This window comes from Scardinius erythrophthalmus, assembly GCF_964197995.2.
Source record: "Scardinius erythrophthalmus genome assembly, chromosome: 3".
Classification (NCBI taxonomy): Eukaryota; Metazoa; Chordata; class Actinopteri; order Cypriniformes; family Leuciscidae; genus Scardinius; species Scardinius erythrophthalmus.
The window spans coordinates 60,193,599-60,209,353 of record NC_138223.1 but is presented as its reverse complement, the minus strand read 5'-3'; the positions used below and the strand labels follow the sequence as shown (position 1 = coordinate 60,209,353).

The 15,755-nt window shown below is 38.0% G+C and overlaps 2 protein-coding genes across 5 annotated transcripts in view; both read right to left on the bottom strand.

Annotated features, from left to right (window-relative positions):
* Positions 1-15,755, bottom strand: part of LOC308687550 (uncharacterized protein) — a gene marked incomplete at its 3' end in the record, with an annotated part of 139,812 nt that overhangs the window by 49,225 nt on the left and 74,832 nt on the right. The window lies entirely within an intron of this gene.
* The window catches only part of LOC308687554 (NLR family CARD domain-containing protein 3-like), a gene marked incomplete at its 3' end in the record, with an annotated part of 56,803 nt that overhangs the window by 38,266 nt on the left and 2,782 nt on the right, over positions 1-15,755 (bottom strand). For 3 of the 4 annotated variants that reach the window (XM_081360158.1, XM_081360157.1, XM_081360159.1), the window contains exon 4: positions 13,540-15,417. In XM_081360158.1, the coding sequence (XP_081216284.1) occupies positions 13,540-15,417 (1,878 nt within the window). Of the gene's footprint in view, positions 1-13,535; positions 15,418-15,755 lie in introns of those variants that run through there. The other variant, XM_081360160.1, reaches the window with a different exon arrangement.

Genomic DNA, 15,755 nt, shown 5'->3' with positions numbered 1-15,755 from the left:
CAAGTTGTTCCAAACCTGTATGAGTTTCTTTGTTCTGCTGAACACAAAGGAAGATATTTGGAAGAATGTTTGTAATCAAACAGATCTCGGTCCCCATTGACTTCCATAGTAGGAAAAAAATATACTATGGTAGTCAATGGGGACCGAGATATGTTTGGTTACAAACATTCTTCCAAATATCTTCCTTTGTGTTCAGCAGAACAAAGAAACTCATACAGGTTTGGAACAACTTGAGGGTGAGTAAATGATGACAGAATTTTCATTTTTGGGTGAACTATCCCTTTAATGTTATACCTTGACAAACTATACATCATTAAAAAGATATAAGACTCAAGTTTCAGTATTTGACCACTATTGTATTCTGAGAAACTTATAGCGACAGTTATTTCTTAATTTGTGTCAGGAGTTATGAAATGAAAAAATGAGGCGATACCTTTAACCCTCTGGGGTCTAAGGTGTTTTTGGGGCCCTTGGGATGTTTTGACATGCCCTGACATTTGTGCTTTTTTCAGTTATTTATAAACATGATAATGGCAAAGGTGTAAATTCACTCTCTATAGCACAAACAAGGCTACCATAATATGTGATCAACATGAATGTAGATGTTTGTATTTTTAAGAGAATAATGTTTATGCGTGGTTATTGGAAAAAATAAAAATGAAAGTTGCTAAAATAAGACCACAAAACACATACTAAATATGTGTCAATAAGACTTTTGACTAATGGATGTTGTTGCTTCGAGTTCTGGCTTCAAAATTATGTGAAAATAGTCTTGCTTTATCGTTCACATAAACCAATACATTGATTTAAATTTTGTAAAACAGGTTTTGCTTGGAAAGCCAATATGCGAGGGGGGCGTAAAGGGGGAGTAGTTTACACCTGAGAATACAATGTCCCATCCCAACCACTCTGCATAATGAGCCATGCTTCAGGTGTGACACTGACTGAGCCACAATGCAAGGACAAAAGATATATTTAGAAGAAGACTTATATTGACCATTTAAGATTTTGCTTACATCTATCTTGTAAATATGCTTAGCTATTTTATTAAAAAGGTTACAATTTCAACAATATTTCAAGTGTACTCTTTCTTTGTAAAAAAATGATTATAGGCCTACATTTTATCATATGTATTCATTAGTTAAAATATAGCCAACATTGGAACAGCTAACATCTTAGTTGATCACTTTATTTTTGACAAAAAAAGTATTTTTTATAACATATGAGCAGAAATTGCTAAACAAAAGCTTATTTGATGTGGCAGTATATTCTACAGTAAAAACTGTACCCAAATCTAGTCAACAAAATGTTGTCTTTCATATTTCACCTGACTGTAACGTTGTTTTTATGAAATATGCGTTTGAATAGCGCGCGCTCTCCGGGGTGTGGTCACATTACATGCTCTAATGAGCTCGACTGGAATCACTCTCTTTTAATACAGATTTCACAAGCTGAGAATGTTTGTTTTTTATATAAATTACTTCATTTAAAAGAAGAGAATTCAAGCTTCATGCCTGTGTGTCAGTATGCCTGTTTGACTGAGTATTCGCTGAGTTATTGTTCATTTTCGGACGCGTTTCAGAATGGACTTCACTGAAAGAGAGAAGGCAGAACTCGCTTCGTGTTTATTTTTCTTTATTTGGTAAAAAGCACAACACTTTGTTTTTATTGTGAGTATACACAAAAATAATACACATTTAACAGAATCGATTGATGTATGAAACTTGTTTGTAATATCAAAGTCAACAGAGCAAAATGAATCTCTTTTGAACTGATTAAAAAAAAAGCGAGCTGGTACCGCGATACCGCCGACCCCAGGGGGTTAACACACAAAAGAGTAATTATCAGTTCAACAAACAGAGGTATAGAAATTCTACATTGATTAAAAAGAAAACTGTGCTGATATCGGATCGCTGTCGGCCGATACTCAGAATTTTTGGGATCGGATCTAGAGTTGGGGTACTCGAACTCGGACTCGAGTCAAATTTTGAATGAACTCGGACTTGTCACGCACTCGGGTGAATTTGTACTCGGACTTGTCACAGACTTGGACATTTTAGACTCGGAAAATTTGCAGAGTACAGTCGAGTCCGGGCACTGGAGGACACAATATTTTATTATTCAAAAAACGAAACGAAGCTAACGTTAGTGTTGTTTCAGCGTTGAGCATTGTAGCCAATCACAGACATGTATATTACGCGCATGAACGCAGTGGCAAATCAGAGGCGTTTTAGTCACCATGCGGAGAATTCACTCAAAATGTTCAGAATCAGCGCAAGCTTTATCCTTTCGCAAAAATCTCCTTATAAACAACAAAGTCTAGACGCAATGTAAATAAGAGTTTCACTGCAGTGCGGACAACTTCAGTGTTTATGATGAGAGTTTCTGTGAGAGTGCAGAACGTGGTAAGTAGCCTAAGTGATGGCTTAAAGGGAGCGCTATTGATGATCTAAATAATAGTTTTGTTTTTCATGCTTCTAGAGGACCAGTGCTTACATTCACACTGTAAAGTTTGAGGAGTGATAACAGCATTTAAATGTGCAATGATTTGACATAGTAACCATAACAACATGAGAACGTGATAACCATTGCAACATTTTGGGGTCTAATAATGTTGTGATTTTTGTTACATTATACTTTAGTAATAAGTTTACATACACCTTGCAGAACCTATAAAATGTTATTTTATTTATTTTTTAATAATACGGATCATAAAACCTTTTTTTTTTTTATGCTGCCCTGAAAAAGCTTTTTAACATTACAGATGTTTAAGTAGCCTAGGCTATAGCCTAGTCCACAAGACAAAATACAAACACAAATTACAAGACAAATTACATAAGCTTGATTTTTAATACTGTGTCATTACCTGAATGATCCACAACTGTTTTTTTTTTTTTGTTTTTTTTAAATGGCTGTTCATGAATCCCTTTGTCCCGAACAGTTAAACTGCCCAATGGTCTTCAGAAAAATCATACAGCTCCTGCACATTCTTTGCTTTTCCAGCATCTTCTGCATATTTGACTCTTTACTAGCAGTGATTGTATGATTTTGAGATCCATCTTTTCACACTGGGATTCATACACAACTACTGGTATTACAAACACTGAAAACATTCAGTGATGCTCAAGAAGGAAACATCCATTCAGAGCCAGGGCATGTAAATTGGTGTAAATTGTTCATATTTTGTTTAAAAATTCATTAATTAATTTAGCCTAATACTGCCCTTCAGAGGCTAAATACGATATTAACATAAAAGAAAATAAGAAAAATGTACATATCACTATCTTCTTGATCAAACGTTTACCCCTGGCTCTTAATGCATCGTGTTGCATATTCTTGAGCATTACCTTGCAGATTCTGAATAATGTGACCAATCATAAAGCAGATATCCACCATTTTTGTCTGACAAACAAACCAAATCAAAACTAAAAGGTGTGTATTGACATCTTTTTGCATTTCTAATGTTCATTCATGTTTAAATCGTGCTATAACTAAAAAAGATGATCAGTTCACATGCTGCTTGAACTAAGGCGCTATACAGTAAAGCACCACAAAATGGTATTTATTGTTTGAATTTCACAAAATTACTCAATTTTAAAGCTGAGACTTTATTTTATACCAAAAGGACCCTGCTCTGTCTTGTCTGTTGGCGCATTGTCAGTATCCTCTTTGCTCCGCAATAAATTTTTCACTGTGTGAGAACACTGTGTGGATTGAGAGAAGAATGGCTAGTCGGACATAGCAACAGTAACTAAGAGGGGTGGGTCTTTGTGAAAGGTCAATTTCAAATCATTGAAATCTTTGTGGACTTGGCCGGACTCGACTCGGACTCGGATGTTAAGGACTCGGACTCAAGTCCGACTCGGGCCCATTTGTACTCGGACTTGATTGGTAAGGACTTGGATTGACTCGGACTCGACAAAGGTGGACTCGGACCCAACACTAATCGGATCGGTTCTGGAAAAATGGTATCGGTGCTTCCCTAGTTTCGAACAATCCTACTCTTATCTGTATGACCAAAATGACGGAGTATGTTTTTATTAGGGATGTCCCGATCAGGTTTTTTTGCCCTCGAGTCCGAGTCCGAGTCATTTGATTTTGAGTATCTGCCGATACCGAGTCCCGATCCGATACTTAATACATAAAAAAAAGAATAAAGAAGAGCGAAAAAACAGATCCAGGATGTTCCTTATTTTTTATTTAATTCACCTTATTTTAACATTCAACAACTCTGTTAACAAACAGAGCACTTCTGTGAGGTAGCTTGAACAATCAAGTAATAAATAAATTCTTCACTTTTGGACTTAAGTGCAACAGTAAATATAAAAAAGTCTAATATATAAACAAATAGCACCTCAACTTAAAATACCCGGCAGGCATGTAAACAAATAAAAAATAAAAGTGCCACAGTGTTTGCAAAGCCAGTAATGTGCTTTTAGGAACTGCACTCCTAACTCTTACGCCGGTTTCACACTGCACTGTTAGCAGAGCGTGCAGTGCTTATTTTTTTCGCCGCCCATGTTAACAGATTAAACCAGGCTTTAGAGCATTCACACCGCGTGCAAAGGTGGCGCGGCAGTGAGTAGCAGAGCAGAAGTGCCGCTATCGTTTCGGCGCCGAGTCTATTTTTGCTGCGCCGCTTTTGCTGAATTAAAGTGACAATACATTGATCATGGCCAAAATACACCGCAGTTTTATCCAAAAAGTGCATTGATGATATCTATTGTGTTTTAAACAGTCAATCAAATGACCAACAGCAATGTAAAAAGAAAACAAATGTCCAAAAACAAACTTGTTGCCATAACAATAAAAACAAAGATGAACCAAAAGTTATATGAAATTATTAATAAAATAAGCTTCTTGACAAGTTTTTTCTCTTAAATGTATTTGAAAACGAAATAAAGCAATGCCAACTTATCCATTATAGAGTACTCTGTCTGTAGCCTACACAACCCGCGGTTCAGCCGCGCGTGACAAACGCTGCCAGTGTGAAAGCAAAACGCGCGTGTCCTGCTCCTGCTCCTGCTCACCATACGCACTGCTCCTGCGCTGCTTATGCTCTGCTAACGCGTGCAGTGTGAAACCGGAGTAACTCTGTGCCACCGCATAACTATATATGTGTTAAAAAATAATGAGAATATATATACATATATATCCGAGTCCTGATCGGGAGGTAACGTCCGATTCCGATCGAGTCTGAAAACACGTGATCGGGCCCGATTTCCGATCACGTGATCGGATCGGGACATCCCTAGTTTTTATGTTTCCTCTGTTCGATCGCGTCTGCGCCTCACGCGTGACCGGTCTTCATTTAGCTTTGCGTAGTGTGGGTAGATGAACGAGACTGGGCAACAGAAATTACTCAGGCCAGATTTTATTCTGCAAGAATAAAAAGACAAATGAATCAAAACAAGCTCTAATCTGTGGCCTTCTCTCGCAACTGTAACATCAGCCTCTCTTCAGTCGCGCTTACCGCAAGTGCAACACATTTTACAGTTTTCATGTTTCTCATATAAATCAAAATCAGTAGTGTTCAACATATTTAACAACAAATTTTTTTTTTTACATAAATTAAAAAATATATATTAACAGCAGCATGAATGGGAACATATACCTGCATGAATAAAAATACAAATGAATCAAAACAAGCTCTAATCTGTGGCCATCTCTTGCCATTGTAACATCAGCCTGTCAGTGATTATTTTAGTAAGGCATTATTTTAGCCAGAGCTTGCACACTCATGCTTAATGAACTCTCTTCAAAAATACATGCTTCACATCCTTCACACAAATGTCATACAAGTATGAATAAGATTAAAGTGTATTAACCCTTGTGCATTGTTCAAATTCACTACCCTTTCGTTATGTTTCGTGGCTGAAAACAGCCACTACTTTAAACTGCTGTAAAAATGTATCAGATAAATATTTTTTTCACATTTTTTTGCATAAATCTATTAATCAACCTCAGTCCTGCTCAAAAATACTAAATGTTTAAAAAAAAATCTGGATTTTAACTCTTTAATTGCCAAATTTGTAAATGATGTCACTGATTTGGGGGAAAAAAACACACAAAATGACTCATTTTCAATATAAAATGTGATTGTGGACTGGATTTTTTTTTACCTTTTATCACAGTCTTGGACATGTCAAAGATTAGAAACAACATTGGTTTTGATGCATTGTTAGTTTTTTCTTTTTCTCTCTCGTTTTCTGTTGGTGGCTGTTTTTGCCCCATTGACTTCCATTATAACCACATTTTTTGATTGCAAAGAAATGACACCATATAATCATGCATTTTTGATTGTTGGTGGTTTTCCCTGTTGGGAAGAGGTAAAATTTGTAAGTTTTACTGTTGATAACCAGGTGGCACCATTAACCCTTTACATAGGCCTGTGCAAAAAAAAGCTTAGTTTCTGGCTTTTACATGGAGTTATATGGAGTTTATATGGAGTATAATAGCATAATAAAGTGTGTGTGTGTGTGTGTGTGTGTGTGTGTGTGTGTGTGTGTGTGTGTGTGTGTGTGTGTGTGTGTGTGTGTGTGTGTGTGTGTGTGTGTGTGTGTGAACCCACTTGATGCATCTGAGAAAATCAAAATATGCACCTCAGCTCTCAGAACTATATGGAGTAAACAAAAACAAAGTAAGTATTTATGCATCTGCTGCCTTTTGATGGTGAGAAATACAGACAAAACAAAAACAAAGCAAGTGGATTTAAACGCGTGCATGCAAGCCTGCTGGTCATTTGTTGGTGAGAATAGCAGCAAGCAACATGAGAAAGGGCTTGACTTGTAGTGAAGTTTTAGAGATGATTATGCAGCCTGACCTGCAGGATGTATCGTCTTCCCCCTCTGACACCACAGACTCAGGAGAGTCAGATCCTGATTTGTTGTGGCACCCTCATCATCCTCTCTAGCTTCCACTGAAGGCGAGGAGGATTCGGAGGATCCTGGATCTGGGTGGATTGGGAGAAACGGCAAAGTGTGGTTTTCCACCAACACGGAGACAACTCCCTTTCTTCAGCCTGCCAGAGGCGTGACTCCAGGGCCGACGCGCTATGCCATCATAAGGCATAGTCATACATGTTAGTATGACTGTACAAACATGTATGTGTTGACGCAAGTCATGCTGACAATGAGGTCAATCATCTCCTCCGTAAAAAACAGATTGAACACGGAATCCATGTTCTGGACCCTTGCGAAGGCATAGCGCGTCGGCCCTGGAGTCACGCCTCTGGCAGGCTGAAGAAAGGGAGTTGTCTCCGCGTTGGTGGAAAACCACACTTTGCCGTTTCTCCCAATCCACCCAGATCCAGGATCCTCCGAATCCTCCTCGCCTTCAGTGGAAGCTAGAGAGGATGATGAGGGTGCCACATCCAAATCAGGATCTGACTCTCCTGAGTCTGTGGTGTCAGAGGGGGAAGACGATACATCCTGCAGCTCGCTGGAGGGGTCAGGCTGCATAATCATCTCTGAAACTTCACTTTCTCATGTTGCTTGCTGCTCTTCTCACCATCAAATGACCAAATGATGCGTTTAAATCCACTTGCTTTGTTTTTGTTTAGTCTGCATTTCTCACCATCAAAAGGCAGCAGATGCATAATACACTTTGTTTTTGTTTGCTCCATATAGTTCTGAGAGCTGAGGTGCATATTTTGATTTTCTCAGACGCATCAAGGTGAGTTCACTCACACACACACACACACACACACACACACACACACACACACACACACACACTTTATTATGCTATTATACTCCATATAAACTCCATATAACTCCATGTAAAAGCCAGAAACTAAGCTTTTTTTTGCACAGGCCTATCTAAAGGGTTAATGGTGCCACCTGGTTATCAACAGTAAAAATTACAAATTGTACCTCTTCCCAACAGGGAAAACCACCAACAATCAAAAATGCATGATTATATGGTGTCATTTCTTTGCAATCAAAAAATGTGGTTATAATGGAAGTCAATGGGGCAAAAACAGCCACGAACAGTAAATGAGGGAGAAAAAGTTAAAATCTGATGCTGCACAAAAACTAACAATGCATCAAAACCAATGTTGTTTCTAATCTTTGACATGTCCAAGACTGTGATAAAAGGTAAAAAAAAATCCAGTCCACAATCATATTTTATATTGAAAATGAGTCATTTTGTGTGTTTTTTTCCCCCAAATCAGTGACATCATTTACGAATTTGGCAATTAAAGAGTTAAAATCCAGAATTTTTTTTAAAACATTTAGTATTTTTGAGCAGGACTGAGGTTGATTAATAGATTTATGCAAAAAAAAAATGAAAAAAATATTTATCTGATACATTTTTACAGCAGTTTAAAGTAGTGGCTGTTTTCAGCCACGAAACATAACGAAAGGGTAGTGAATTTGCCCACAGTGTAGGCCTACTGTTGAGTTTTTGAAAAATTTCAAAGCATTTTCCCAAAATATGGGTCAAAATAAGATTTGTCGCCAAAAAGCATTCCATTTGCTGAAACACAGAAAAAGTTATGGCCAAATTAAGACTCAAAAATACCCCATAGTGGATGAAAACATCCCCAACAGCACATAAGGGTTAAAGAACAAAATTACATGTTTTAGTACAACAAACAAAACTCATATCAACTTTTTAGATGGAGCTTCAGCACAACTCGCCTCTCTTCAGTAGCGCTTATCTGAACCGAAGGAGAGCTACCAGAACCGGAACATAAGTATTAAAGGAGCCATGCGCCAAAATACCAAAATAAAATGGTCAACCTTACATATAAGATATTACACTGCTCAGTTTAAATAGTCAGTGATACCATTCGTGCCATCCAGAGCAGTGGTTCTCAACCTTTTTTGGGCCAGCGCCCCCTATGCAATATCCAGGTCCCTGAATGAAAATTTTGTGCATTTTAATGTTAAAGTCATCAATCTGGTGCACTTTGAGAGTTCAAAATGAAAAGCTCCAACCCATATTCAGTGTGCAAATTATATGAAAAATTCAACCTCTTTTAGTTGTGTCCGTCTACATTACACTACTACATAATAATAGTTATAATATTAATCCCATGACAGTAGGGGTGGAACGGCACACAGAAGTCACAGTTCGGTTCATACCTCGGTTCAGACATCACGGTTGGGTACGAGTTCGGTACAATGGAGGGAAAAGCAAAACAAAAATGCAGAAGGCAATTTTTTTTATTATTGTGCATGTCTCAGGCTGTACCACCAAAGGAAAATACATGTCTTAAGCCTTGTATTTTTTAAATAGGTTTTATTAATAAAGTAAAGGCATAGAACCAGTTTATTTGTAGTGCATTGACAATTGTTTTATATAATTAGTTTATTCATTAAATTAATAAAAAGACAAAAAGACCTTGAGATATGTTTGGTAATTGTAACTGAATGAATTTAAAATATATATATTTTTAAAAATTTATTTGCTATATTTCAGACCAATATATTTGTTTTCCTTAAAATTTTAATTAACACTAACTTTATTCTCATCTTAATTATAAATCATTTATTTCTGTAGAAAATAATACTACCATTAAAAACAGATTTGATTTTCTTTTTTAATCAATGTAGAATGTGTAACTTAAAAATAAACAGATTTGTGCTCTGTTTGAGGACAAGAAATGAAAACCAATGCAATATGATGAATGTCTAAAAGATGGCACCCCCAGACTGTTTTTAAATGGGGTTGGATAAATATTGTTTGCTTTTAAACAAAAAAGCAGTGTGTGTGTGAGAGTGTGAGAGAGAGAGAGATTTTGGTTGGGTGACAGTTGTAGGTTACAGTTTGACAAGAGTTTACAGTTTGACAAAAGCACAATGTTGTGTTTTATTGCGAGTGTACACAAATATAAGTAAACACTTTGCAGTTTGAATGATGTCCTGTATGAACAAAATGACGGAGTATGTTTTTATGTTTCCACTGTTCGATCGCGCCTGCACCTCTCTCTCTCACACACACGCACGCACGCTCGCACACACACACACCATGCACGCACGCACACACACACACAACATATTCCAGCATTGCAATCTTGACATCGCAGTCTGTTCATTATAGCCACAGAGCTTCAGAGCTAAGGCGGAGCTACAGATTAGGTGTCCCTAGAGAACCCGCGTATCTAACAGTAGTTCCGCACTACATTAAGTAATTTGCACGCAAGTTTTATTTATTTTTATACCGTGTATTCTCCGTGTAAATTCATGCACCGAACCGTGACGCCCGTACCGTTTCGGTTCAATACGAATACATGTACCGTTCCACCCCTGCATGACAGTAATATCCATATATTGGAAAACAAATGCACTGAAAAATAAAGGACGGTCATTAAAGTGGTAATGTTTGCACTTAGGTTTTATTACACATTTAGGAGAGTATTGCAAGAAGCTGCTTACATTAACCTGTTAAGCTGCAACCCCACTTTTGAAAAATCCCCAGAAATGACATACCCAAACTGAAACAGATACAGTTCATGATCCCTTTGCACTAAAAACACAAGTATGATCTCATTTGAAAGCTGACACCTGGCAGTTTATTGTAAATTTAGAATTAATTATTGTCATAATGAAAAAAATAGTTTTAAATAGCTTCAAAGTTTTGTAAAGTTATTAGAAATGAATTTTTATGAAACATTTTCATGAAAATATTATTGAAGTTGGCACTGTAGCAATCTAGAAATGCACTGCAGCTAAAGCCATATGTCTGACCATATTATATTTAAAATATGAAGATGTTAAGTCTAAAACTCTGTATTTAGTTAAATGTTTTTCAAGATCATGTCATGACTTTATTTTGATTAGACTCTAAAATGCTACTGATGTTTAGTCATCTTCTAAGTCATCCATTCAGTCTTTTGTCTCTATTGTTTTGTGGTGCAAACGAGCCCCATTCAGTCTCAGTCTCCCCCTGCACACATTCACACCTCTCCGGCCTGGTTATGGCTCTAATATGCATTTATTTTGTCTGCATTATAGCTACTAACGACTGGCTATTCACAGGCTATTCATAGAGTTTCAATCCCTAATTTCTTTTATCAAAGTTCTCACTGTATCTAACTGTATCAAATGGCCTTCTGGAATAAATAAACATTTCAGTAAGGATTCCTATTTAGAAAAAAAAATCATAAAAGAATAACGGCTAGGTGGCAGGGGCACCCAGAGCTAGCTAGCATGTTAGCTTAGCACACCATCAATACACGACAATTTATGAGATTAAAACCATGTTTGTGCTCCAAACTTACTTTATAACGCAAGTCGAGTGTTTTAAATAATCTTCTGTGATCTAATTTGGCTTCAGATAAAAAAATCAGACAGAAAATATCTTATTTTATAGTATTCTGCACAATGATAAAGTCTATATAGATTAACATTACATTATAAATATAATCTATTATTATGAAAATACCTGGCATGGCTTGAAAAACACAGGTAACTCAAATATCATTGCAATCATGTTTATTGTCTTCAAAACATCTTTATCTGCATATAACCAGAGCCCGTCTACGGAGAGCCTTGGCACTTCCTATTAGCCCCATTGTATCGATTTTGGTTGCAGTTCCATTAGAATTCCACTGGAGGTGATCGCGGGCGAGTGCAGACTGAATGGGAGTCTATGGGGCTAGACGGCTAAATGTGTCTCTTTCACCCGATTCCCGTTGAAAAATCTCAGATTTTATTGTAAGTTTTGCAAGTTCAACATGGGTTATAGGTCGAAAGTTGAATGAACGAGTACTTATTTCTTTTCGATTTCTTACAGGTTGAGTTGTTGTTGCCAATAACACGCTAGCATTCTGACGTCATTGACATTTTAAAAGACTTTTTAAACCAAATAAGTGACTCTAAAAAATCTAACACCCAGCAATGTGCAATTTCTTTGCATCTCCTTTCGAATACAACATTCAAATTACTAGACAAAAAATTACATCCTGAGAAAAGTGGATTTTGAGGGTTTTTCGCCATAGACGTGAGCGCCCCCGCATGGACAGAGACGTGTTACTGCAGCCAGTCCAGAAACCGGAAGTAAGCAGAGAGTGCCAATTCTCTTCCTATTAGACATTCTCTGATATAACTGCGATCTTTGTGTGTGTTTGTGGCTTCCTGGAATGTCACATGATCATGGCTCTTCTTCATGTTCCATATATGGACTATTATTGTGCATAGGGCGCCCTCAGGCTGTTGGTATGAATTGAAAACACAGTAAATCAGCGTATACAGCGCTCATAATGATTACATCGACGCATTTGGGTATAAATTCAATAAATATTATTCCTGTCTATAGAAATATGATGTAAACCTATGAGAATCTATCAATATTTCTCCAAATCTGCACATTTTTGAGCTAAAAGCCCTGAGGGACGTTGTTTTGTGAATCGCTGTCATGACGACAGCACAGAGTTTTTTTTATGAATGAAAGTGGCTGACGGTCATAATTCATATTAACAATAACACAGTTATTATGTGTATATATATATATAACACAGTATACGCACAATATCAGATTTGGATCTCGTCTGACCGATACCCGATCCGGTGTCGTGCCGAAAAGTGATTGCATTATTTATTGCAATAAGTAGAGGCTTCAATCATTTTGTTGTAAGTAGAATACTGCATTTTATGGGTTGTTTTCGACATTTAAAGGTATTTTAACAGGTAAAAAGGGCTGGATTATTTGGTACACAGCAGGTAAAATAATGCAGAGTCATAAGGATAATTGCAAAAGAGATCATGTCTTTATTTTATATATAGCTCAGCAGTAAGTCATGTTATTATAGGCTACAGTCCGTTTTCCAAATACAAACACATATTCCATCGGCAACAACAGGCTTCTATTTTTTCCTATAATCATATAAATATCATACCTGATTATATAAACTGCAAACACTTATTTGGCCACAATTGTTATTATTATGTTAAAAGAAACGTTAAAGTATCACACAGACATACCTTTGCTATTACCACAGACATAAATGGTTATTTGCACGTTATGTCTGTTTGATCCAGCTGTAGACGTAAAGAGACTGGGCGCAATCAATTTTCGGCGGACCATAACTTTTCGGCACGACACCGGCAAAGAATGGCAGTATTGGAGCCGATAGTGAGTATTGGATCGGCGCATCTCTATTCGAAACTGCATTTCGAAGTATTTAATTTTATTTGTGTACACTCACAATAAACCAGAACACTGTGGCTTTGTAAAATAAACAAAAAGGATGTGCTTTCTGTCGTCTCGGTTTCCTTCCCGTCAACTAGTTTGTGGAGCGCTTCACAGAAATAAACCAAACTCAGCAGAATACTGTCACACAGCTTTCTCTTTTCTTTTGTTAATCTGTTAATTATTTAAGTCAAATATATTTAGCATATTTATTCCTTTTATACAGCCCTATAGACTATGACTTTATGAAAACAAATTATTATTTTTATTTTATTTTAAATGTTCCCTGAACCTCAGGGAATATAATAAATAATGTAAAAACTCCATGTCATGACCCCTGTAAAGATGTAAGATGCATTATTAAAATTATTCTTTAGCTATTAATGATTAAACACTCACAGAGCTTTTCTGCAGTTGACCACAGCTGGTACCAGTCTTCTTCTACCCTCAGCTGATGTGTTGTATTTCATGGGGTTCAGTTCATCCAGCGGCTCCTCTGAGATCTGAAGCATGTAGGCGATTGTTGAGCATTGACCAGGAGAGAGAAACTCCTCTGAGTGTTTGTCTGATTTCACAAACTCCTGAATCTCTCTGGACAGAGTCTGATCTTTCACTTCCAGCAGACAGAGGAACAGATTGATAGATTGATCAGCTGAGAGATCAGGAAATGGATCTTTGATCTTGTCTTTAATGTACTGTGTGGTTCTCCTGATGCTCTCTGAGCTGTTCTCTGTGTGTGTCAGTAGATCCTGTAAGAGTCTCTGATTGGACTCCAGTGAGACGCCCAGCAGGAACCGCAGGAACAGATCCAGCCGTCCATTCTCACTCCTGAGGGCTTTATCTACTGCTGATGTTAGTAGACCATACAGAGAGACTTCATCAGATCCATTTTCAGAGTCAGAATCACTTTCTTCATCAGGCCTGAATTCACACAGAAGCCGCAGTGGTTCCTTGTTCTTCATTAAATAGCAGTAAAACACATAGAAAGCAGCGAGAAACTCCTGAACGCTCAGATGAATGAAGCTGTAGACTTTCCTCTGATGAATCACAGATTCCTGCTTAAAGATCTCAGTGCAAATCCCAGAATGCACTGAGGCGTCGGTGACGTCTATGCCGCTCTCAATCAGGTCCTCCTCATAGAACATCACATTGCCCTTCATCAGCTGATGGAAAGCCACTCCAGCAAGTTTCACAATCACTTCTCTGTTGGACTGCAGGAGTTTCTCTGGATCTCTCTCTTCATACTTCTGATTCCTCACGTTGATCTGAATCAGCAGGAAGTGGATGTACATTTCAGTCAGAGTTTGAGGGATTTCTGCACTCAGATCTTCTTCCAGGAGCTTCTGAAGCACAGTGGAGGAGATCCAGCAGAAGACGGGTATGTGGCACATGATGTGGAGGCTTCTTGCTCTTCTGATGTGTGAGATGATTCTGCTGGCTTGATGCTCGTCACTGATTCTCTTCCTGAAATATTCCTCCTTCTGAGGCTCATTGAATCCCTGAATCTCTGTCAGACGGTGGATGTATTTGGAGGGGATCTGATTGGCTGCTGCTGGTCTGGAGGTGATCCAGATGAGAGCCGAGGGAAGCAGATCTCCTTTCATGAGCTTTGACATCAACACACACACTGATGAAGTCTCAGTCACATCAGAAACTTCCTGAGCGTCTGAAAACATCAGTGGGATTCTGCTTTCATCCAGACCATCAAAGATGAACACAACTTTACACTCCTCATAAGTCTTTGAGTCCAGATCTTGAAGTTCAGGATGAAAGTCCAGCAGAAGTCTGTGAAGACTGTACTGATGATCTCGGATCAAGTTCAGCTCTCGAAATGGAAGCACAAACATGAAATCTACATCCTGATTGTCTTTTCCCTCGGCCCAGTCCAGAATGAACTTCTGCACAGAGACGGTCTTCCCGATTCCAGCGATGCCTTTAGTGAGAACAGTCTTGATCTGCTCTTTCTCCTGGCGTCCTGGTTCAGGAGAGGCTTTAAAGATGTCATTGCAGTAGATTGGAGTGTCTTGTGAGTGTTGTGTTCTGGCTGTTTTCTCCATCTGTAAAACCTCATGTTCTTCATTCACTCCTCCTCTCTCTCCCTCTATGATGTAGAGCTGTGTGTAGATCCTGTTCAGGAGGGTTTCATTCTCTTGGAGTTTCAGTCCCTCAGATAATCTCTCATACTTGTTCTTCATGCTGGCTTTGTGTCTGTGTTTGACTCTCCGTAGTTCATCATTCACTGGCTGAGGAGAATCCTGCTCTCCAGTCTGATCATCTCTGAATGGTAGCAAAATACACACATAAAACATGTTTGTGAATAAAACACACAAGGAACAGCAACACATTAATGAACATGGTCAGTTTAACAGATTCTCCTTATAAACAACACTCAGGGTTTCTCCTGGCTCAAAACGAGGAGGTAAAATCCTGATCATGTATTTTAATAGTAAGATAATTAAATTAGTATTTTCCGTAGACCATCATAAAGCCGACTGTGTTTCCCACAGTATTTAGTGGGTGGAGGTCGGTACCTCTAGAGGGGTCAGGGGTCATGCCCCCCCAGAAGAACATTTTGTACATTTCAGTTCGACTTAACAAGCGCATTTCTTTACACG